General features: G+C 38.1%; 1 protein-coding gene across 13 annotated transcripts in view; it reads left to right on the top strand.

Moving 5' to 3' along the window:
* Positions 1-24,013, top strand: part of LOC129250836 (twitchin) — a 241,501-nt gene extending 217,488 nt beyond the window's left edge. For 12 of the 13 annotated variants that reach the window (XM_054890420.1, XM_054890419.1, XM_054890422.1 and 9 more), the window contains 11 exons: positions 26-307; positions 368-667; positions 738-10,208; positions 12,401-13,379; positions 13,781-14,122; positions 14,189-15,231; positions 17,888-17,944; positions 18,706-18,851; positions 19,913-20,045; positions 20,118-20,420; positions 22,614-24,013. In XM_054890420.1, coding sequence (XP_054746395.1) covers positions 26-307; positions 368-667; positions 738-10,208; positions 12,401-13,379; positions 13,781-14,122; positions 14,189-15,231; positions 17,888-17,944; positions 18,706-18,851; positions 19,913-20,045; positions 20,118-20,420; positions 22,614-23,233 — 13,676 coding nt within the window. In that variant the 3' untranslated portion in view covers positions 23,234-24,013. The remainder of the gene's footprint in view (positions 1-25; positions 308-367; positions 668-737; positions 10,209-12,400; positions 13,380-13,780; positions 14,123-14,188; positions 15,232-17,887; positions 17,945-18,705; positions 18,852-19,912; positions 20,046-20,117; positions 20,421-22,613) is intronic. The other variant, XM_054890423.1, reaches the window with a different exon arrangement.
* Positions 24,014-25,901: the final 1,888 nt, after the last annotated feature.

Genomic DNA, 25,901 nt, shown 5'->3' on the forward strand with positions numbered 1-25,901 from the left:
ATTTATTCATTCATTATTTCCATAGTGGCACCAAAAATTGACCGTCGTCATATTCACACCTATAATATGAAAGCTAGCGAACCATTATTCCTGGACATTCAGGTTTTCGGAGAACCTGCTCCCGATGTGACGTGGTCTCAAAGCGGGAAGTCCATACAAGCATCCTCATTTCGAAGGATTGAAAATGTACCTTACAACACAAAATATATCAACAGCAGTCCCCAACGCAAAGATACTGGTTTATATAAAATTGTTGCAACAAATAGATTTGGTCAAGATCAAGTTGAATTCCAAATCAATATTATAGGTAATTTGATTGTTAACACAAATTTACGCAATTTATACAATGCTTTTTATTTTACTACAGCCAAACCTGGTAAGCCTGAAGGTCCACTCGAAGTTTCAGATATACATAAGGAGGGTTGCAAACTAAAGTGGAAAAAGCCCAAAGATGATGGTGGTGAACCAATCGAAGGATATTTGGTAGAAAAGTTCGATCCGGATTCTGGTATCTGGTTGCCTGCGGGTAAATGTGACGGACCGGAATTTGTGGTTGATAGTTTGACTCCTGGACATGAGTATAAATTCCGTGTGAAAGCTTTGAATAAAGAAGGGGAATCTGAACCACTTGAAACTTTTGGCACTATTGTTGCCAAGGATCCTTTCGGTTTGTATTAAAGTGCTAATATTTTCTCACGAAGTTCATCAAACCTATTCAATTTCTAATAATATTTTAGTAACACCATCTAAGCCTGGAGCGCCTGAGCCTAAGGATTGGACTGCCAATAAAATTGAACTGGTTTGGCAAGAACCCGTTAGTGATGGAGGCTCTCCAATAACTGGATACATCATCGAGATGAAAGATAAATACAGTCCATTGTGGGAAAAAGCTTTTGAAACAAATGATCCTAAGCCTACAGCAACAATTAATGGTTTAGTTGAAGGAAACGAGTATCAATTCAGAGTTATGGCCGTAAATAAAGCAGGTCCGTCAGAAGCATCCGATGCAAGTAAATCGTTTATTGCCAAACCACGTTTCCTTGCACCAAAAATTGATCGTCGTAATTTACGTGACGTAACCATATCTGCGGGTATACCACTCAAATTTGACGCAGTGATTACTGGTGAGCCGGCGCCCAAGGTGGATTGGCGTTTCAACAACGGTCCTCTCCAATCAAGCGATATAGTCACTATTGAAAGTCCAGATTACTTCACAAAACTTGTCGTCAGACCGACAGCACGGGGCTATTCCGGTGAATATGTAGTAACAGCTACAAACAGCTCTGGCAAAGACAGTGTTTTAATAAATGTTGTAATAAGAGATAAACCGAGCCCACCAAAAGGCCCATTACAAATATCTGATGTAAACAAAGAAGGTTGTCATCTGAAATGGAAGCGTCCACTTGATGATGGCGGTACACCCATTGAATATTTCCAGATTGACAAACTTGATCCAGAGACCGGTTGCTGGATACCTGTTTGTCGATCAAATGAGCCACAAGTAGAAGTCAGTGGATTAAAGCCAGGTGGGGAATACAAATTCCGTGTTTCAGCTGTAAATGCTGAAGGTGAATCAGCGCCTTTGGTTGGAGATGAGTCTATTATAGCCAAAAATCCCTTTGACGAACCAGGTAAGCCGGAAAATCTACACGCAGCTGATTGGAATAAAGATCACATTGATTTAGCCTGGACTCCACCATTAAGTGACGGTGGATCTCCAATTACAGGCTATATCGTTGAAAAGAAGGATAAATACGGGCAGTGGGAAAAGGCCCTTGATGTGCCGGCTGATCAATGTAAAGCAACAGTTATTGACTTAATTGAAGGCCAAGCGTACGAATTTCGCGTATCCGCAGTTAACGCAGGTGGGATAGGAGAACCATCTGATGTCACACCGCCAATAATTGCTAAGCCCAGAAACAAGGCGCCTCTTATTGATCGTACAGATCTTATCGAAGTACGCATTAAAGCTGGTCAACCATTCTCATTCGATGTAAAAGTTTCTGGAGAACCAGCTCCAAAAACTAAATGGTTGTTTAAAAAACGAGAAATAAGTTCAAAGGATAATGTTAAAGTAACACACATTGACTATAATACTAAACTCAAAGTTTCCAATGCAACACGTGCTGACTCCGGCACGTACACCGTGCATGCAGAAAATGCAAATGGAGAAGATTCTGCTGATGTTAAGGTTATCGTAATCGACAAGCCATATCCTCCTAACGGTCCACTAAACGTTGATAATGTTCATGCTAAAGGCTGTACTCTCAACTGGAGTCCACCTGATGATAATGGAGGTCAACCAATTGATTCTTATGTTATTGAAAAACTTGACGAAATCAGTGGTCGTTGGGTACCTGCAGGGGAAACCGATGGACCAGAAACTAAGTTCAATGTGCAGGGTTTGACACCGGGCCATAAATATAAGTTCCGTGTCAGGGCCAGAAACCGACAAGGAGTTTCTGACCCCCTTACAACACCACACGCTACCGAAGCGAAGAATCCTTTCGACGAGCCATCGAACCCGGGTACACCATTTATTAAAGACTTCGATAAAGACTTTGTCGATTTAGAGTGGACAAGACCAGAAAAGGATGGTGGCTCACCAATAACAGGTTATGTGATTGAAAAACGAGATAAATATTCACCTGATTGGGAAGAATGCGCTGAAGTGATAGATGATGTTTGTATAGGTCACGTGCCAAATTTGACTGAGGGTATAAAATATGAATTCCGTATTCGAGCTATTAACAAAGCAGGAAAAGGTGAGCCCAGTGAGCCAACTGCGCCACACCTCGCCCGCAGTAAGAATTTACCTCCGAAAATTGATCGAAACTATATGTTGGACATCAAAGTTCGTGCTGGGCAAACGTTTGAGTTTAATGTGCCAGTGATTGGTGAACCAGTGCCAAGCAAGGAATGGTTTCACGAAGGTAACATGATTATCAATACTGATCGAGTGAAGATTACCAATGAAGACTGTCGCACTAAGCTTCGTGTAATTGATGCAAAGCGTGTCGATACAGGCGTATACACACTAAACGCACATAACATGAATGGCAGAGACCGAGCCACAGTAAAGGTAACCGTATTGGATGTTCCATCACAACCAGAAGGTCCATTGCGGCCGCAAGATGTAACAAAGAGTTCTTTAACGCTAAGATGGCGACCACCTAAGGACGATGGCGGTTCCGAAATAACTCACTATGTTTGCGAAAAAATGGATATTGGAGCAATGCGATGGATACCAGTGGGTGAAAGTACAGATTTGCAAATTCGAGCTGATAATTTGATTGAAGGCCATGATTATAATTTCCGTGTACGTGCTGTAAATAAACAAGGTGAGTCCTTGCCACTGGCGACCACACAGCCAATTCTCGCTAAAGATCCGTTCTCACGGCCTGATAAGCCAGGACAACCACAGCCAGTGGACTGGGGTAAAAACTTCGTCGAACTTAAATGGTCTGCTCCAAAACGTGATGGTGGATCAGCGGTAATGTCATATATTGTTGAAAAACGCCCTAAATTCGGACAATGGGAAAAGGCAGCCGACGTACTCTCTGGTGAAACAACAGCGTTAATACAAGACTTAACCGAAAGTGGTGAATACGAGTTCCGAGTATATGCAGTAAACAAAGCGGGTCTCAGTGATCCCTCTGATCCATCACCACTAGTCACATGTAAACCACGATTCTTGGCTCCATATTTCGACAAATTACTTTTAGGAGATATAACTGTACATGCAGGAAAACGCCTAGGCTGGTCATTACCAATCGAAGCTTCGCCAAGGCCAACCGTGAAATGGTCATTTAATGGCGTTGAAATACAGCCAAACTCTCGTCTTGATATGAACCTCTTCCAAAATGAATTGACATTTGAAATACCCTCAGCTCTACGTGCTGACGAAGGGCGTTATACTTTGTTATTGAAAAATGAGCATGGGTTCTTTGAAGCCTCTGCCCATGCCATGGTTTTAGATCGCCCCAGCCCACCTATTGCTCCTCTAACTGCTACAAATATTACAAAGGAAGGATGTCACCTTTCTTGGGGAGTTCCTAAAGATGATGGAGGATCACCAATTTTACATTATGTTATCGAGAAAATGGATCTTACACGTGGAACTTGGTCAGATGCTGGTATGAGTACTCACCCAGTACATGACGTAGCACGATTAGTGCACCGAAAAGAGTATTTATTCCGTGTAAGAGCAGTGAATGCTATTGGTGAGTCAGAACCTTTGGAATTGCCATCGAGCATTATTGCCAAGAATGAATTCGATGAACCGGTTGCACCAGGTCAACCACAAGTCACAGACTGGGATCGTGATCATGTGGATCTACAATGGACACCACCGAATTCAGATGGTGGTGCACCACTCACTGAATATATAATTCAAAAGAAAGAAAAGGGTAGTCCATATTGGGTCAACACACAACATGTTCCACCAAATCAGACCCAAGTCACTGTACCTGGATTGGTTGAAGGACAAGAATATGAATTCCGAGTAATTGCTGTTAATAAGGCTGGACAATCTGAACCATCAGAACCATCCGATCTTGTGACGGCAAAGGCTCGTTATCTTGCACCTAAGATTATAACTCCCCTTCAAGATATTAGAATAAAAGCAGGTCTTATATTCCATATAAATATTGACTTTACTGGCGAACCTGTACCGGAAGTTATTTGGAACCACAATAATATTCCTTTAACATCCAATGAGCGATCAACCATTACATCTATTGGGCACCACACTGTTGTGCATATCGTTAATTGCCAACGTAGTAACTCAGGTACATATCATCTTTTAATACGGAATGATTCAGGTATTGACGAAGGAAGTTTCCAACTGGTAGTTTTGGATCGACCAGGCCCACCCATTGGTCCAATGGAATATGAGGAGGTTACAGCTAATTCCGTAACTGTTTCATGGAAACCGCCTAATGATAATGGTGGTTCTGAAGTATCAGCATATGTCATTGAAAAGCGAGACCTTACTCATGGCGGAGGATGGGTACCAGCTGTGACCTATGTCAATGCAAAATATAATCATGCTGTTGTACCTCGCCTACTTGAAGGTACTAAATATGAGTTCCGTGTTATGGCTGAAAACTTGCAAGGGCGCTCAGATCCACTAAGAAGTGAGGAACCTGTTATTGCCAAAAACCAATACACAGTACCTGGAATGACCAGCAAGCCAGAGCTTACTGACAGCGACAAAACTCATATCACATTTAAATGGAAACCGCCAATTAGCAATGGTGGTTCGCCGGTTTTAGGTTATGATATTGAACGTCGCGATGTGTTAACTGGGCGTTGGGTTCGCATCAATGCTGGGCCTGTACCCAGCACCGAATATACTGACGAACGTGTAAGCCCAGATCATCAGTATCAATACCGTGTATCCGCTGTGAATGCCGCAGGTAGCGGAAAACCATCGGAACCATCAAATACGTTCAGCGCACGCCCAATGCGGGAGAAACCCAAATTGCATCTGGATGGCCTTGTAGGTCGAAAGATTAAAGTCAGAGCTGGTGAACCAATCAATCTTAACATACCAATATCAGGAGCACCGACACCAACCATTGAGTGGAAGCGCGGTAACCTCAGAATTCCCGAAACGAACAAAATTTCGTGTAATTCTAACTCTGAACATACAATATTCCGAATTGATGATTCAGTTAGGGAGGATGCTGGTATATACACAGTAATTGCTTCGAATGAATTCGGTAAGGATTCTGCAGATATTGAAATCATAGTCGTCGACAAACCAAGCCCACCACAAGGACCTCTCAGTTACATAGAAATCGCTCCTGACCATATAAGGCTTGAATGGAATCTACCAAAAGATAACGGTGGCAGTGATATCACTGGTTATATTATTGAATTCAGTGAATTCGGAGTGGATAATTGGCGTCCAGTTGCTGGTTATTGTCCAAAGACCAACTACATCGTTAAAAATCTCGTTGAAGGCAAAAAGTATGTGTTCCGCGTCATGGCTGAAAACATATATGGTGTTTCCGAGCCGTTAGAAGGTAAACCGGTCGTAACGAAATCTCCTTTCGATCCTCCGGATGCACCCAGCCAACCGCAAGTTACAGCTTATTCTCCAAGTTCTGCAAGTTTGGAATGGCATCCACCAGAGTCTTGTGGCGGTAAGCCAATCACTGGTTATATTGTTGAACGACGAGAACGTGGTGGCGAATGGATTAAGTGCAACAATTATCCCACACCAAATACGAACTACACCGTACAGGACTTGCGAGAAGGAAACCGCTATGAGTTCCGCGTAACTGCTGTAAATGAAGCTGGTCCTGGGAAACCATCGAAACCATCTGAACCAGTGACCGCGCAACTTCAACGCTACAAACCTGAAGTTCCAGAACCACCAAAACCCGATCGTATAACTAAGAATGGGGTTACTCTTTCATGGAGGCCACCGAGGTTTGATGGTAAGTCGAAAATAAAAGGATACTATTTGGAAATACGTCCAAAAGACTCAAAGAAGTGGATGCCGGTTAATGAACTTCCAATAACTGATACAGTTTATCATGTACCTAATCTAGAAGAAAGCAAGGAATATTCATTCCGTGTATTTGCCGAAAACGATGTGGGATGTTCCGATCCATCGAAACCTTCACAGCCAGTTATTATTGAAGAGCAACCGAATAAGCCCCGTATGGATCTTGGTGGTGTTCGAGATATTGTTTGTCGTGCTGGAGACGACTTTTGTATACACGTGCCATATGTCGGTTTCCCTAAGCCTAACGCGCATTGGTACTCGAATGATCTACATATAGAAGATGATGGACGCCGTATATTCCAACATTTGACCGATGATGCTGCTTCATTTGTAGTCAAAAACTCGAAACGTACTGATTCGGGTCAATATAGGCTGCAATTGAAAAACCCCTCTGGATTTGATACAGCCACAATAAATGTAAAAGTATTAGATCGTCCGAAACCGCCCATAAATCTTTATGCAGATGAATTCGCCGGTGATGCGTTAACTTTATATTGGGCCTCACCTAAAGATGATGGCGGTTCTCCCATTACAAATTACGTTATTGAAAGAAAAGAGAAATCGTCCAACACATGGACGAAAGTAAACAGCTATTGTACTGTACCATTTGTTCGTATACGCAACATGACTCTCGGTAGGGACTACGACCTCCGAGTTTATGCAGAGAATAAATATGGTTACTCTGAACCGGCTACAACATCTCAGCCCATTCAAGCTCGTCATCCATTCGATGTGCCAAACGCACCTGGCATTCCTCAAGGCATTGACTCAAGTGAAGATAGTATTACAATTACTTGGGCTAAACCAAGGCATGATGGCGGTTCACCAATTACCGGATATGCTATTGAAAAACGTTTAATAAACGAAGAGAAATGGACTAAAGCTATACACACTCATTGTCCAGATTTGATTTGTAGAATACCGAATCTAATTGAAAATGGTGAATATGAATTCAGAGTCGCGGCTGTTAATGCAGCTGGACAATCACCTTATAGTGCTTCTAGTGATCCCATCTATTGTCAGCGCCCACCACATCCGCCAAAGATTACATCAGACCTATCTATAAGGGACATGACAGTTATTGCCGGAGAAGAGTTCCGCATAACAGTGCCATACACCGCAAACCCTCAGGCTATACCTACATGGACCATAAATGGCCAAGAAATGATACAAGATGACCGTATTAGGTTTGATACGAATGACTATAATTCTATTTACTGCAATAAATCTGCTAAACGGGTTGAAACTGGTTGTTATACTGTTATTTTGACTAATAATAAAGGCTCTGATACTGCTTCTTGTCACGTCACAGTGGTTGATAGGCCTAGTCCTCCCCAAGGACCTTTATCAGTTTTCGATATTACTCCAGACACTTGTACATTGTCCTGGAAAACGCCATTAGATGACGGTGGATCGCCAATAACCAACTATGTGATCGAAAAACTAGATAACAGCGGTACCTGGACAAAAATTAGCAGCTTTATACGTAATACCCATTATGATGTCATGGGGCTAGAACCTAATCGCAAATACCACTTCCGTGTACGTGCGGAAAATCAATATGGGCTATCGCATCCACTCGAGCTAACTGATCCAGTTGTCGCTAAATACCAATTCACAGTGCCAGATGCACCTGGACAACCAAAAGTTATAGATTGGGATTCCGGCAACGTAACACTTATGTGGGCCCGTCCTTCTAGTGATGGAGGTTCACGAATCCAAGGCTATCAAATTGAATATCGTGACATTGTAAATGACTCATCGTGGAATACTTACGAATACTTAATCAAAGATACCAAATATCAGCTATATAATCTTACAAACGGATGTGAATATGAATTCCGTATAAAGGCCAAGAATGCTGCTGGTTTCAGTAAACCGTCACCACCGTCAACCAAATTCAAGTTGAAGGGCAAATTTACAGTGCCGTCATCACCGGGCACACCTCAAGTTACGAAGGTTGGCAAAAGCTATGTTGACCTTAAATGGGAAAAACCAACGAGCGATGGCGGCTCGCGTATCACAGGATATATTATTGAACGTCGTGATGTTGGCGGAGCAGTTTGGGTGAAATGCAATGACTACAATGTCATGGATACTGAATATACTGTACTTAGTTTGATCGAAATGGGAGACTATGAATTCCGTATTTTCGCAGTGAATGCCGCAGGCCGATCCGATCCAAGCTCTTGCACTATGCCAATAAAGGTATGTGAAGTGATTGGGGGTGAAAAACCGGAATGGGTGACACGTTTACAAGATCGTAGTGCACCATGTGGCAAGGATTTCATTTTGGAATGTAAGGCCACGGGTAAGCCATTACCAAACGCTAGGTGGCTACGTAATGGAAAGGAAATACAAATGGGCGGCGGACGATTTGTCAGTGATAGTAAAGATGGTGTGTTCCGTCTACATATTGCCAATGTCCAATCTGGCGATGATGGTGACTACACCTGCGAAGCATTCAATTCCCTTGGATTTGTACACACAACTGGACATTTGAAGATCGGTTCACCTCCAGTCATCACTCGCTGTCCTAATGAACTATTTATGGCAGAAGGTGACAACACTAAAATTAAGATTTATTATACTGGTGATCAACCAATGAAAGTTACTGTCACTAGAAACAATGAGCTACTTTCTGAAAAAGATGAGCAGCATTTCAAATCCACTGTATTTGATGATTACGTGGCAATATTCATTAGAAACATTGTAAAAAATGATTCTGGGCTTTACCAAATTAAGTTTGAAAATGAATCTGGTTCTGCAACAGGACAATTTGATGCTCGTATTACTGGACTACCATCGGCGCCTACAGGCCCAATGGGTATATCTCATATAAAGAAGCATTCTTGTATGTTAGCTTGGCGCCCTCCTACGTATGACGGCGGTCTGCGCGTAACACATTATGTTGTGGAACGAAAAGATGTTACTTCACCTCATTGGATTACAGTATCCAGCTTCTGCAAAGATTTATCCTTTAATGTTCAAGGTCTTATTGAAAACCAGGAATATATATTCCGAGTAATGGCAGTTAATGACAATGGCATGGGACCGCCATTAGAAGGCTTGAATCCAATTCGGGCAAAGGCGCCAATAGATCCACCATCCCCCCCTGGCAAACCCTCCGTTACTGAAATTGGCGGCGACTTTGTCCATTTGGAATGGGAAAAACCGGAATCTGATGGTGGCGCTCATATTCAAGGTTATTGGATTGACAAGCGCGAAGTTGGTAGTAGCACATGGCAACGTGTCAACGTTACCATTTGTCTTACCAACCAAATAAACTGTTCGAATCTAATTGAAGGCAGACAATACGAATTCCGTATTTTTGCACAAAATGAAGCTGGATTATCGAAAGAATCTATAAATTCCACAGCAGTCAAAGTAATTGATCCACAAGCCGCTACGCCACCAATTATTATTAAACCTCTGGGTGATGCCACATGCATACAATATCACAATGCACAATTTACATGCACAATTAGTGGCTTACCACGTCCAATTATTTCATGGTACAAAGGAGCTCGAGAAATCACCAATGGTGCGCGCTACCACATGTATGCTGAAGGTGATAACTATTTTTTGAATATCAACGATGTCTTTGGTGAAGACGCAGATGAATACGTCTGTCGAGCTGTCAATAAGGCGGGCGCTAAGTCAACACGAGCTGCACTGGCAATATTAAGTAAGTCCTTTTTAAATAGTGATTTAACATATCTTTTTATTTTCGATTGTATATATATCAAACGCTGAAGCTTCATAAAGTATTTACTTAAATTTGATTTTGCTCGTTTTGTTGGCAGACAAGAATCCCGAATCAGGGGGCCGATGAACGTTAAATATGTGAAAACTAGCTCCATTCCAAATGTACCGCTTTTGATTCGGAAACACATTTAATTCTTGTTAAAAAATGTATTGTAACTTAAAGACAGTGATAATGGCAATATTAGGAAGCAAAAATTTATTTCGACAGAAACTGAATAAATAATATTTGACATGTTGTTTGCCGGTGTGGCAGCACCCTCAAGAAACTCTTAGCGTTTTTTTTATCTGGTATTATTGTAACCATTGCCCAGCTGATTTACTATCCGTGTTCGTCAAAATAATTGAGCGAAAACATTAATTGTTAGTTAAAAATGGAAATAAATCGTTAAATTTTGATATATTCAGTATATATTTTGTGGAAGAATTGAACTTCTCTTGTTCTTTTCTCATATGAAATATAATATACAATATTTTTGTAATGCTGCTATATTATGAGATGAAATTTTTTCGTGAAAAGAAAACACTATCGGGGTCCGACCATAAATTAGAATACCACTTCTTAAATCTGGAAAAGAATTTTGACAGTAATTATATAAGTTTGATTACTCAAGATTTAATGGATATAAATTAGTATTATGAATCTGGAACAAAAATGGAAGAAATCACCAACTTGAATTAAAACTAAGAACCATAAAATAATACCTTAATAATACCTTTAACTCATAATGATTGCCATCTCTGATTTACTTACATTTCAATTATTATAATATAATCAGTTTTTCAACATTGCCATTTCAAAACAAAATTATTTACATACATATATTATTTAGAAACATACAGAGATTTACAGGTTGGTTGAAAAATATTTAAAGTAACACCATTATCCATTTGAGGAATCAAAATGTGTACCCTTTTTCGATATGTGTACTAATTTCGATATGTCAATTCACTCTGTATTTTTTACAATGGAAAAACCGAGTACCGATCGATAAGATTATGTATTTTGGCAAAATTATTAACAACAGAAGTAATGGTAAAAGTGTTAATGAATCCGCTCCTTCATTTCAAGATGTTATCGAAGGGTTTTCGAGTTTAATCGTGGTTGTGCACGGGTGGAAAAGTTTCGGGCCTAACACGTAGATGGCATTAGTTTAATTACATTCACCTCTTTTTCAGTTAGTACTAAACCTTAAAATTTCATGATATTTTATTCATTAGTTCGTGAGTTATTGTGCTAAGAGTGTTATTTTAAAAACAATGCATCAAAAAGAATTTCGTGTTTTAATATTACACTGCATCTTGATAGGACAAAATACCGTTCAGGCAAAGCAATAGCTTGGAAAGTATTATGTGGACTCCGCTCTGTCAATAAAACGATGGATTGCTGACAGACACCGATGATGCACAACGCAGTATACGCACCACATCATTTGCTAACACCAGAAAACATAACACAATTTGAAGTTGCGTGAGTTAGCTGACATCATAAAGATATCAAAAGAACGTGTTGGCTTTATATTGCGTGAGCATTTGACTATGAAAAAGCTCTGTTCAAAGAGGGTGCCGCGTTTGCTCACTTTCAAGACAACGCACCGTGTCAAAGGTCAATCAAAACTATGGCAAAACTACATGAATTGAACTTCGAATGGATGTGAAAGCAATCCACCGTATTCGCCAGATTTCGCGACCATTGACTACTGTCTGTTCGCAGACCTAAAAAATGCTCGCCGGTAAGAAATTTCACTCGTATGAAGAGTTTTCGCTGTAACGGAGAGACAAAAGAGAGATATTATCGTTCTACAATAGTGGTATTGAAATGTTAGAGCGGCGCTGGAATGATTACGCTGTTCTTTATGGAAATTACGTTGATGAATAAAGCTAATTTTGAACATAAAAACGTGTTTTCTTCGTTACGCCCAACCTTTACATTACGCAATTCTCTTTCTCCGAAAAGTGAAGTGGGATAACTATGCGTTCCACTATTATAAATTTGAATAAACACATCGGCTGCTGGGGTCATTGCTTGTTATTATTATTACTGTTACCGTTATTACTAGTAGATTTAGTTAAAATTATATTAATATTGCTTTCCTTTTCTATTTCTCGATGTAGCTGCTCCCAAATTGAATGTTCCTCCACGCTTCCGTGACACTGCTTACTTCGATAAGGGTGAAAACGTGGTTATAAAAATACCATTCACCGGCTATAGAAAGCCTAGAATTACATGGATACGGGAAGGTGAAACTATTGAATCAGGTGGACATTATACCGTTGAAGTTAAGGAGCGCCATGCAATGCTAATCATTCGCGATGGCTCGAAACTAGACTCTGGGCCTTACGTTATAACTGCTGATAATGACCTTGGATCCGACACAGCTACGATTAGAATCCAGATCAGCGATCGCCCTGATCCGCCACGATTCCCACTAATTGAGAATATTAGTAACGAATCATTATCGCTAAGTTGGAAAGCTCCGGTTTGGGATGGTGGCAGTGAAATAACAAGCTATCTGGTAGAAAAGCGCGAGCATCCAATGTCGTCATGGATTCGTGTTGGTAATACCCGTCTCACAGCCATGGCTGTTACTAGTTTAACTCCAGGAAAAGAATACGAATTTCGTATATATGCCGATAATGTGTATGGCCGTTCAAATCCATCAGAAATTAGCACACTTATTAAAACAAGAGACATTATGAAGAAAAAGCCGGCTGAAAGGAGGTGGGAGATCGACGAGCAGGGCAGAAAAGTTCGGGGCAAGGCTGATGGACTAATTAAAGACTATGATTCGTATGTTTTTGACATATACTCTAAATTTGTTCCGCAACCCGTTGAAATTTCACATGACAGCGTTTATGATAAATATGACATTTTGGAAGAAATTGGTGCTGGCGCGTTCGGAGTTGTACATCGGTGTCGCGAACGCAGCACCGGAAACATATTTGCTGCAAAATTCATTCCTGTATCACACACCATTGAAAAGGATCTGATAAGACGTGAAATTGACGTGATGAACCAATTACATCACCAAAAGTTAATTAATCTTCATGATGCATTTGAAGACGATGATGAGATGGTACTTATATTAGAATTGTGAGTATTTCAAAATTGTATGTATATTACTTTATGAACTTAATATCTGTTGAAGCTCACAAGTGTTATCAAACAATAAGGGAGAAATTTTTCATGCCGTTATACATACTGAAAGATTAAGGATAGAAGATGTATTTTAAAAGCCTCATCAATAGACAAAGGTTTCTACATAAAACCCTAAACAGTCACATTAAATTAAGAAAACTAGCACAAGTTTTTTAGAATCCGAAAAGTAATTAAAAAGCTAATTCATACCAAATTTGAACTTCTTATATATTTTTATAGTATCTTATTTGTTATCCTTAAACTTTCGGCAAAATTGTTATCTGCTTTTTATTGTTCGCATATGTATGTAAGTGTGTCATATATTTATCATTGAATGTTTCCAAATTATTTTTCAGCTTATCTGGTGGAGAATTATTCGAGCGCATAACCACTGAGGGCTACTATATGACTGAAGCAGAAGTAATCAATTATATGCGCCAGATCTGCGAAGGAGTTCGACATATGCACGAAAAGAATATTATTCATCTAGACATAAAACCAGAGAATATCATGTGCCAAACTCGTACCAGTACGAATGTCAAACTTATTGACTTTGGTTTAGCCACCCGTTTGGATCCAAATGAAGTAGTTAAAATAACAACTGGCACAGCCGAATTCGCCGCACCTGAGATTGTAAATCGTGAACCGGTTGGCTTCTATACAGATATGTGGGCCACTGGTGTTCTTGCATATGTACTGTTAGTATTTTTTGTTAGTTTTTTATTTCAAAACAGAAACATTAAATTTTTATTTTTATGTTTTAGTTTGAGTGGGTTGTCACCTTTCGCTGGCGATAATGATATCCAAACCCTGAAAAATGTCAAAGCCTGCGAGTGGGACTTTGATGAAGCCGCCTTCTGTCATATATCGGATGAAGCTAGAGATTTTATTAGGAAGCTACTTATCGCCAATAAGGAAAAACGTATGACGGCACATGAATGTCTTTTGCATCCTTGGCTTACAGGTGATCATAGCGATCGCTCACAAAAAATTGCACGCGATCGCTACCTTGCATACCGAGATAAGCTTCGGATGAAATATGAAGATTTCAACAAGTACTTGCTCCCTATGGGACGCTTATCTGAGTATTCCTCATTGAGCAAATTGCTTATGGAAAAATATAAAGTTCATGAAACTTCATTTGATCGTCGACAAGCCGCACCACGTTTCGTCATACGACCATCGTCACAATTTTGCTATGAAGGCCAAAGTGTAAAGTTCTACTGCCGCTGTATAGCTGGTGCTACTCCAACCTTAACATGGTCTCACAATAATGTAGAATTGCGGCAAAGCGTCAAATTTATGAAACGTTATGGCGGTGATGATTACTACTTCATTATTAATCGTGTCAAGCTCGATGACAGAGGCGAATATATAATTCGGGCAGAAAACCACTATGGGTCTCGTGAGGAGGTTGTTTTCTTGAACGTGCACCCGCTACCGAAAGAACAGCCACGTTATCGTAGTGAAACGACACCGGTGCGCCGACGTGATCCTCTACCCTATACATTCTGGCAGGAGGAATCTGAATCGGCACCCAGCTATACATTCCTCTTACGGCCACGTGTCATGCAAGCTCGAGACACATGTAAGCTTCTATGTTGTCTCAGTGGTAAGCCCGTACCAACTGTAAAATGGTATAAAGATGGTCGAGAACTAAGCAAATACGAATATTCAATGTCAACATCGGACGGAGTAGTAACAATGGAAATAGTTGATTGCAAACCCTCAGACTCTGGTAAATACACTTGTAAGGCGACCAACTGTCACGGTACCGACGAAACCGAATGTGTAGTAATTGTGGAAGGTGAGTATTCATTGTTTTTAGAAATATGCGGGCAAACCGAATGCAATGTAATACCTAATAGCAATAAATAAATACAAATTGCTGAGAGCAGAAGAGAGAGAGAGAATATTATGAGGAAATTATTTCAATAAAAAAAATTTGAAATCTGAAATGAACCGACGCGCAATTGCTTTATTTATTTACCTATTTATTTTTTTATTTTTTATTATTTACTTACGGGTTTTTTGAATTAAGACCCTATTACAATAAGTGAGCGATATGTATATTATAATTTTCTTTAGAAAAATAAAATAACAATACGAGAAGTCTCATATAAATAAATAGATCAAATACGTTGAATAGAAAACTGTCCCAAACTGGATATTCCATTTTAATTCAGAATAAGGCATTAAGAAAGGAAATTTACTAGTAAAGGGTCTTTCAAAAGTGACGCCTAGAAGTCAGTGGTGAGTAATTCCTAGACAGTAGCTATTTTTTGTCATCTTTGACATTTGTCAAGTAGAGAGATGTACAATTTTAACCATGGATATTTACACGATAGAACAACGTATTAAAATTATTGAAACTTTTTATGAAAATGGTCAATCTTTAAGAACAACATATCGCAAAATTCTAAATTTTTTTGGTGGAAATGATCGCCCGAATGAGGCGGCAGTTAAAAGGTTGGTGAAAAATCTTCAACTGGTTTTGTAGAGGATAGAAAAGGACTGCTAGACCAAAAACTGAGCGTTCTATTGACAATATTGCTGCTGTAGCGCAAGGTGTTGCTGAACAACCTAAAACATTGATATCTCGACGTTCTCAACAATTATACCAGTATACGTGTTTATGGGGGCCATTTAAATGATGGAATTTTTCAAATATAATTATAAGAACAGTACTTCGAGTAAAAGTAGTATAGTAAGTAATAGTTTTTGTGTTTTATTTTAAAACAAAAGCTAGGCGTATCTTTTGGAATACCCTTTATAAGTGCAATCGTCACTTACCGCTGATAATTCTTACAATTCCTGCCACTTCTCCGAAAATATAAACCAGAAGAGCTTGGTACTATTGTTACCGATCAATTTTAAGCAAAATCGGACCATTTTGCTAGCATATTAATTCTTATTTTTGCCATGCACAAAGTTCTCTTAAAAGTAATTTGTCGTATACTTAGCCCGGCCATAAGTTCTGTTAAAAGCTAAGTCCGTTATAGATATAAATTTTATAATACTTTTTAATGCTTTTTTTTCTTTAATCATGTAAATATTAAAAAAATTAAGTTTTCAATCGAAATGGTCAACATTTGCTTTTACCCAAGCCTTCAAACGATTGGGCCGTTCCGCTATTGCAACACGCACGGTTTCCATGGATATTGTACGTCGCTGCTCGAACCAAAGATAGTGTGATACTGTACACCAATGGATTCAGATCTGGACTTCAAGACGGCGAATCTTCTGTGGCTATGAACCCAAGAATATTGTTTTTTAGCCACTGTTATCTAGCCTTTTCCTTATGGGTTGGAGGGGAATCTTGCTGGGAGATCCAACGTTCTCCACTGAAGAGAGTACCGCTCAACTGCTTCACCACGCCTTCTAAGACATCCTCTTGGTACACTTTTGCCTCGGTCTTAACCCCTTTTTCGCAAAATTGAAGAGATATAACACCCTTATAAGACACTCACCACCAAGCCATTAGAAAGTCCGAATAGTGGCCACGCTGAACCCTTGAAACAAGCTTTTTCGCGTCTTTAAAAATTTTAGCATTATTTTGTCGTTTTTTTATTAAAAACTTCTTCAACAATGAATATTTTCTCATTTGTGAAAAGAATATTTTCATAGCCGTTAACCACGGCTGTCGAGTCTAATTTTCTTCTAGGGCGTTGTCAAAAGATGACGAGATGAGCGATGGAAGGCTTTTATGTGTAGATCATATCTAATTAGTCTTGACATGGATCTGATCGGTACATTCATTTCCCCGGATATGATTTTCTACTTTCTAAGGGGACTCATGCGAATTTTTTCTCGAATGGCTTTTATGGCTGCACTGGCTCGAGCCACGCGAGGACCACCACTTATTTTTCTTTTTGTCACTTCAGACGTTTGGGGAAAACGATTGATCGTGCGGTAAACAAACTTTCTGGAAATATTAAGTTTTTTCAGGTATTCGTAAATCTCACTTAGACCTTTATCACACTCTGTAATGCAATTACTGCAATGTGATTTTCCTTAGCTCCTCACTCCATTGTTAACAAACGAAATTTGCTATGAAACTGAGTAAAATTTATGAGTAGACAATACATACGAAGAAAAGCAAAAATATAGAAACTTTTTCTGCGAATTTCTTCTCGCTGTATGCATTGTAAAATTTGTCACAGAATTTATGGTAAGACTAAGTAGAGACGTAATACGTATCGTTATTCCATTTTGGTATAGGTTCCAACCTCTTAACATAAGTATATTTAGGGAACTGAAGCCTGTACGAATATTTATTTGAAGTACTGTACCACTCATGTGCCACTTATTGCACATATGTACTTGAACTAACACAATTTTATATGACATCTATTTACATATATATAAGTATGGCAATTATTTATAATATAAATGCATTAATATTTTTACTTAAAATATTAAAATTTGTTTCCTCAAAAATATTAAATGGCATTTTTTCATAGGAGAATGGGTAACACCTGAGCAAGCTGAACTTGCTCACAATTTTCTATATTCTGGAGGTAAAATATTGAATTCTTAACTCATATATAATTTGTTTCGTTTCAATAGACGTTTGTTGAATATTTTAATTTTTATGTTTAGTCCTCTATGGTTCTTATCGTTAATATAATATAATATATTGCATTGAAACTGGTTATCCTGTTTTGTTTAAACATTCTAAATACATACTAAAAGAACATACCGAATCAGTTAATACACTTACAAAGCTCAGAAATCCGGCTACCCTTTCCAAAGACTTTTGATTCATTTAAATTCTTCGAAAATAAGATAACTCAGAATTTCATACCGAAGGTAAATATTCCTGTATTATATTAATATTTCCCGAAATTAAGTATTAAATGTCTCAAGTCCATTTAATCTTTAATCAAACCGCTATATACCTATTTTCTTTCTTAAATGTTTTCCTATACAAAAATTGAACAGTTAATCATAGTTTTTGATAATATTCACATAAATGAATTTTTTAATTGTTTTACCAGAGTTTTCCGTTTACTAAATCTCAAGAAATTGTGAAATTGGAAATTAATTAAGAATGTACCAGTAATTTAGTTATGTAGTAAATAATTTTCTCAGAACTGCATGCCAATCAATCAGTTATAAACCCAACTTAATATAATAATATAATATACATATATGTTTTAACAATAATCCTAAAACTTGAATACAAATTTAATTTATGATGTTCATTGATGATAGCAGAATTTGATCAATGTTTGGTTTAATATCTTTATTTAATATCTTTCATTTTTTACTTAAATAGATCGTAAGTATATCGAACACCCGTTGAAACTTGCACCGCCACCAATCAATACTGTACGTCGATTCACGTCCAGCTCCTCTTCAAATCAGTACAACAGTTCATCGTCAACAGCGCAACAAAACTCAAGTCACTCCTCCACAAGTCAGGTATAATGTTAATTTAAAACTAGATTTTATTTATACTATACTTGCCATAATTACTAATAATTCGTATCCCCACTATTTCTTTGAATATACGTCCGGTCGCAAAATTGTAACCACACCACTATTTTTATATAAAATACCATATACAACAAAAACCATATAAGGGATAGTTTTAAACTTTATGCAACATAACTCAAAATGCAATCATTACTTTCAAATTTTTCATCATAGTTTTTAGAATTTTTCTGGGTATGCGGTTTTTTTTAGCATAACAAAGGTCAAGTTTCAATTGAATTCAAAATACCGTTGATTTTTGAAAAAAAAAAAAGATTCGGTGACACCTTTTCTCTCATATAAAGTACATGCTTACTTGAACTTTTTATAAAGAAGAAAAAGCCTAGCACTGTCAACAAAACCTATTATTCTGAAGTTGATGTCTATCTACTTACTGGGTTACTGTTTACATTTCTGGCAATGGGCACCTCTAGTATTGTCATGCGCCATCTAATGTTTCCTTTGGAAAGTTTTACATATTTTACCATAAGGTCGTTTTAAAATCAATCTTGATAAAAAAATGGAATTAAACCCTGAACATTTTCGTTCGATTACTTTAACAATTTAAAAAAACATTATTTTGGCATTAAAAAACAATATTGCATCGATGAGATGGAGTCGTTACACCGCAAGCAAGTACTATTTTAGATTCGTACAAAAACAGGTACAATGCATTTTCTCCTGATCGCTGTCCATTCACTATCGAATTCCGTGAAGGCCGTCCAAAACCAAACTTTGGTAAAAACAGTTGGATCGCATACAATTAAAAAAAGCTCTGGAAATACGACTGGACTAAGTGCATGGAAAATTGTTTCCAACGAATGCAAAAGAGTATTGTTCGTCATGGAGAATATTTTGGAAAACAACAGTAGAATGTCATTATTTAATCAAAAGGACCAACATCTCCAGTCTCTGATTTATTCATAAGTTCATTCTCTATTAAAGTAAAAATTGTATTGTAGCAATTAGCAACATATTTTTCTCATACCCTTAAATTTCGTAAATTTCAGACTAACATTCACAATTTAAGCCACAACACTACCAGTGTCAATAACAGTAGCAGTAAAAAGAAGTATAACAGCAATAGTTTGCACACGCCGGGTAGTCCGTCAAGATCTCGAAGTGCTACCAAGGAATTAATATGTAAGCCTTTTTAATATGATTCATGAAATATTGAGCATTTTGTGTTAAAATTCAATGAACAATTGTTCTTAGTGCCTCCAGACGATGCGCTGATGTGTAAGCCTGAGTTTACGAAGACGCTTCAGGATGTCTCTATTAACGACGGTGACAAGTTAATCTTAACTTGTAATGTTAAGGGAGATCCGGAACCACAGATAACATGGTCGAAGAACGGCAAACTTATATCATCCTCAGATATAATGAATTTAAAATACAAAAATGGCGTTGCAACCCTAACTATTCATGAAGTTTTTCCAGAAGATGAAGGTATATTCACCTGCACTGCTACTAATTCCATAAGCGCCGTGGAAACTAAATGCAAATTGACGGTGAAACGTGAGTATTGCCAGATATAAAGCTCAAGTATTTCTTATTCTGCATTTGCACGTTAAAGTTTTATCTTTCAATTTGTGCACGCTTAAGGCTTTTCAAAGTCACTTGATCAGTGTACGCCCATTTTTATGTACGTGCCAATCGTTTCTTTCTCATGCTAACCGGCATCAGTTGGACACACCAAGTGAAGCCAAGTTCTTCTCTACCTGATTTTTCCAACGCAGAGGAGGTCTTCGTCTTCCTCTGCTACCACCAGCTAGTACCGCATCGAATTCTTCAGGTCCGAAGAGTTGTTATTCATTCGGACGACATGACTCAGCTAACGCAGCTGCTGGATCTTTATTCGCTGTACTATATCTATGTCGTTGTAAGGCTCATACAGCTCATTCATCAACTGCAATATTCGCCGTCACCAACGTGCAAAGGTTCAAAAATCACCCGCAAATTTTTCTCCCAAACGCTCCAACTGACGCCTTATCGGACATTGTCATCGTCCAAGGTTCTGTACCATACGTTAGGACGGGCATAATGAGAGTCTTGTAGAGTGTTAGTTTTGTCCGTCGAGAGAGGACTTTACTACTCAATTAAACGAAGTCTCTCATAACCTCGAAATCATAACTGTGAACAGTGAAGTGGATGCCGATATGCGAGTGCACCAAGTGTTTGTTTGATGACACGAGATATTTCCTTTAGTTCTCGTTCACCACCAGGCCAATTTGTCTTTGCTTCTTTATCCACTTTGGAAAAGGCAGAACTAACAACGCGGTTGATAAGGCCGATAATATTAATATCCTCGACATACGACAAAAATTGTATGCTTTAATAAAAAATTGTGCCTGAGCAATTAAGTCCCACGACAACGAGTCACCTTGTCTAAAACCTTGTTTTTGTTCGGAGAGGTCCTTCCCAATTCTGAAGGCGCCGCTGGTTTTAAACAGCGTAATTTTTCACAGCCGTATTAGTTTTGCGGGGATCCGCGCGGCATATAGGTAACTCCATTTCGTGCCGTCAATTCAGCTTTGAAATCGACAAAAAGATGGTGTGTGTCCATTCTCCTTTGATTGGCCTTTTCCAAGACCTGGCGTATTGTGCCTTTAACACAATACGATCACTAAAACCGTATAGTCGATATTTAGAAGACTAATATCGCTGGACTTGGCACAGACTACTGGATCACCCTTCTTATGGATTGAGCATAGCACATTTAGTTTCCATTCGACAGGCATGCTTTGCATAGGAGCTGATGCGTGCACCTTACCACCTCCTAACCGCCATGTTTGAATAGCTCAGCCGGTAGTCCGTCGGCTTCCGCGGCTTTGTTGTTTTTTAGCTGCGTTATCGCTTTTCTCACCTCTTCATGGTGGGGTTGCAGAACGGCAGTTCCGTCGTCAACGATTTCGTTATTGGAATGTTCACATTCTCTCTGACATGCGGAATTGTCACTGTTTAACAAGGTCGAGAAGTATAATAAGTCCATAATTGAAGCACGCTCTGGATGTCTTTGGTCTTTGGTCTTACAGGAAAACATCGAATCGTAACAACAATCGAATGTAAGCGATTATATATATATATATCTGGATGTCTTTGGTCTTTGGTCTTACAGGAAAACATCGAATCGTAACAACAATCGAATGTAAGCGATTTACAATTTAAAAGTAATACATTTTTTTTTTTATTATCATTTATAAAAAAAACGTTATGTACCAAACTCATTTCTAAAATATTTGAATCTAAGTCTTAATAAAGCAGACTATTTAAGTAGATTGCGCATGCGGAAGAAATATGATACCGCGATTCCTGTAGATCGCAATATATATAGCTATCTTGGCTTTCTACGATGTTGCCCTTATTAAGGCATATGCGGACCAGAGGGTAAGAAATTTATCGAATGCGTAAAGATAAACATCTTAAGTTAACGCGCCCGTGCAATCTCTTGACAACACCAATGATAAATTCCGAGGCCTATGTGAAGTCAGTGTCAATCAGCCAAGCTAGCCTTACTTATAGATTCTAAGATCGCATTAGCTAGCTAGGTTTCTCCCGACTGTTGAATATCGCAACATTGATCATCACATGTCTATCAGAATAAATATTTCTCTTCTTTAACTATATAAATGTTTACATTAATTCCTTTAAAAAACTTTTTGGACATTACATTACTCTTTTTCTTTTTTGTTCTTGTTATATTTCCTATAGCTCTGGATAAAAATGCCTGTAAACGACAGACGAATAGCTCAAAACCTCCGAAAATTGTTAGTCACTTGGAATCACGATTTGTTAAAGACGGTGAAATGGTAACTCTTGCATGCCGTATCATAGGCGCTGAACACTTTGACGTAGTTTGGCTGCACAACAACAAGGAGATCAAACCAAGCAAAGACTTCCAGTATACCAACGAAGCTAATATTTATAAGTTACAAATCGCTGAGATATTCCCAGAAGATGGTGGCACTTATACTTGTGAGGCCTTTAACGATGTTGGTGAATCCTTCAGTACTTGCACTATAAACGTAATTGTACCTGGTGAAGAGCCGAAACAGCCCATATTTATAAAATTCCCAAACTCAGTAACCATTCAAGCAGGGGAAAGCTGCCAATTTTCCTGTGAAACGCAAGAAGAACCATTGCAACTTACATGGTTAAAAGATGGAAAGCCAATTAATACCAGCAGTACAAAATATACCTTCACCAAAGACGGAAATAGCTACACATTTGTTATAGTCAATTGCTCAATGGATGACGTGGGCCAATATCAAGCAAAAGCCATTGGCAAAAAGAGTGAGACATTGAGTGCTTTCTCCATAAATGTCGACTGAATAAACAATAGAATATATACATGTAGCATAAGTCATTATGCTAATAGAAATAGGAAACAAAAACGAAATCTAAAATATAAACCGAAAAGTTAGTTCAAATAAGTATTTTTTTAATAGAGACTCTCGCTAGGCATAGGTAACTGAACAGTTACATAAATCGCTCTCTTTCTCTTTATATCGAAACCATTTAAACAATAGTATTGACATTTTTAATTTTCGTTGCTTATGCCTAAAGCATATAAAAATTATGCATTTTGTCGTATATGAATTTATATAATATAATTACGCATACGAAAATATGTCTTGGTGATAATATGAACTAGCACTGCTCCGAACAAAAAAATGTTGTGTCCCTGACTAAAAAAAAAATCAAAACGATTAACGATGTTAAAAAACATTTTTTAAACTGTCTTATTCGAAAAAAAAATGTATGAAAATATTTTGTATTTGGTATCCTCGAAACGAAGCAATAATAATAATGTAACTGCATGAAATTACATCTATCAGGACTCTAAATTAGAAAATAAAATTATAATATGTATAATACTTATGTGAACTGACTTGGTTAATGTACATACATACGTGCGTAACGTTTACTTACATAAATTATTTTGATGTTTGTACAGAACCAATTACGTTTTCACTCCCGAATGTGTTTATAAATTTGGCGCATGCCAAAATATTTCATATAACACTTAGATTGTAAACATAATTTGTTTAAGGTACGCTCTAAGTATGCTCTTATTTATTTGTATGTAATAAATGGAGAAAAAAGCAAAAGCATCTTGTTTTAATATCGTAATTCATTCCAAAATAGATACATACATACATATTGTTACGTTAAAATCTCTCACAATAATTCCTCCGAGCTCGATCAGTGGATTGTTAAATAAAAGTCACAAAGTAATGACAACACAACTTGCTCCATTTAATTTCAACTCTTTACTTTACGTGTACACGCTCACCTCAAGACTGAAAATACTATTCGCATGCACCTCTGCTTATAAACATGTGCTTAAGGGGACCCGGTGGTTTAGAAATTTCAAAAAATCGATTTTTTGTTTTTTTGATAATTCGAAAGTATAGCATCTTAAGAATGTACTGTGAAAATTTCATTCGGAAGTTCCCAATATTATAGTTTCTACAGCCCATTAACTAGGTAGAGAGCGGTCTGCGCGCTCCTGTACTCGTACCTCAAACTTTAAACTTATTTATATCGAAACGACTTTTTTTTGCCTGGTGCTTCCAAAAACTAACAATTCAACCGAATCGTCTGAAATTTTAATATATTGTTCACAACATTAAACATCAACAAACAAATATTATTTCAATTATTTCGTATTTTTTATTAAAAAACTAAAAAAAAAACGATTTTTAAAGTGTTAAATCAAAAACTGCGCTATTTTGTTAATATTCTTTTTGACGTGATAACGTCTTATAATTCGATTTAGCTGGTTGCACGCACGAAAAAGTGTGTCGTTACCTTGCTCTTTTCACGTTACTTTGCTCATTTGTCGTTACCTTGCTCATTCGCCGTTACCTTGCTCATTGTCGTTACCTTGAATGAACTGCAAGCGAAAGCGCGAAACGAACGACAAAGCAAACAAAGCAAACGAACGGCAACGTTCGACATCTTGCTCTCTAATACTTAAGTGAGCGTATATATGTATGTATATGCGCATATGTACATATATAAATTCACGTATTTGTATTTGCATATGTCTTCTTATTGATTATTATTAATTTGATTTACTTAAAGAATTTAAAATAAAACCAAGTTTGTTAATAATACCTGTTGTTTTAATGTTATTATTATTAATTTTTTTATTATATATGAAGGAAAAAATGTATGGTAATATTTACCATATACCTTATAAGATATGTTGTGTACTAATATATGTATATAAACATGCATATACATATACAATTTCGCGCAATTTTCAAAAAGAACAAATCTATATGTAAAGATGCATACAAGTCATATGGACATATCAAATATACGAATCTATTCCGTACGCAAGCAAATGTAAGCTAATGTGCTTGAACTGCAAGCGAGAGCGCGGAACGAATGACAAAGAGCACAATCGGCCCCCGCGTTCGGCAACGTTCGACATCTGGCTCTGTCCTACTTGAGTGAACATATATATGTATGTATATGTATTTTTTTTTTATTTTTTTTATTTTTTTATGGAGGTGGCACAAAGCATTGAAAGCCGAAAAGTGTGGGACTTGCCTTTCGACTCACCCACTAAAAACCCACCCCAGCTCCGTTTCCCTCCCTCCGCGGGACAACCGTTAGGCATGACTTCGCGGGAGGGGGAGCGGCCTATTGCCAATTCTTGAAAATTTGCGCTGTGTTGTTCAGCGACGTCAACCGTCAAGTATCACTTGACGGGAAGGGGAACGGCCTATTGCCTCTTCATGAAGATCTGCGCTGTTGTTCAGCGCGACGCAGTTTGGAGATTACTATTTTTGCCATATTACATACAGCGGACCAATGTTCTTCTGCCTCTAACATCGACTAGGTTATCAGCCGAAATTGGCTTCCCCACTCTAGTGCTTAATTCCTCGCTTTCGAACACAAATCGTGGACAGACAAAGAAAACATGTTCTGCGTCTTCTACAGCAATGAGAACAGTACGGGTCGTCTTCGTGCTTAAACCTATAT

This window comes from Anastrepha obliqua, chromosome 6, assembly GCF_027943255.1.
Source record: "Anastrepha obliqua isolate idAnaObli1 chromosome 6, idAnaObli1_1.0, whole genome shotgun sequence".
NCBI lineage: Eukaryota > Metazoa > Arthropoda > Insecta > Diptera > Tephritidae > Anastrepha > Anastrepha obliqua.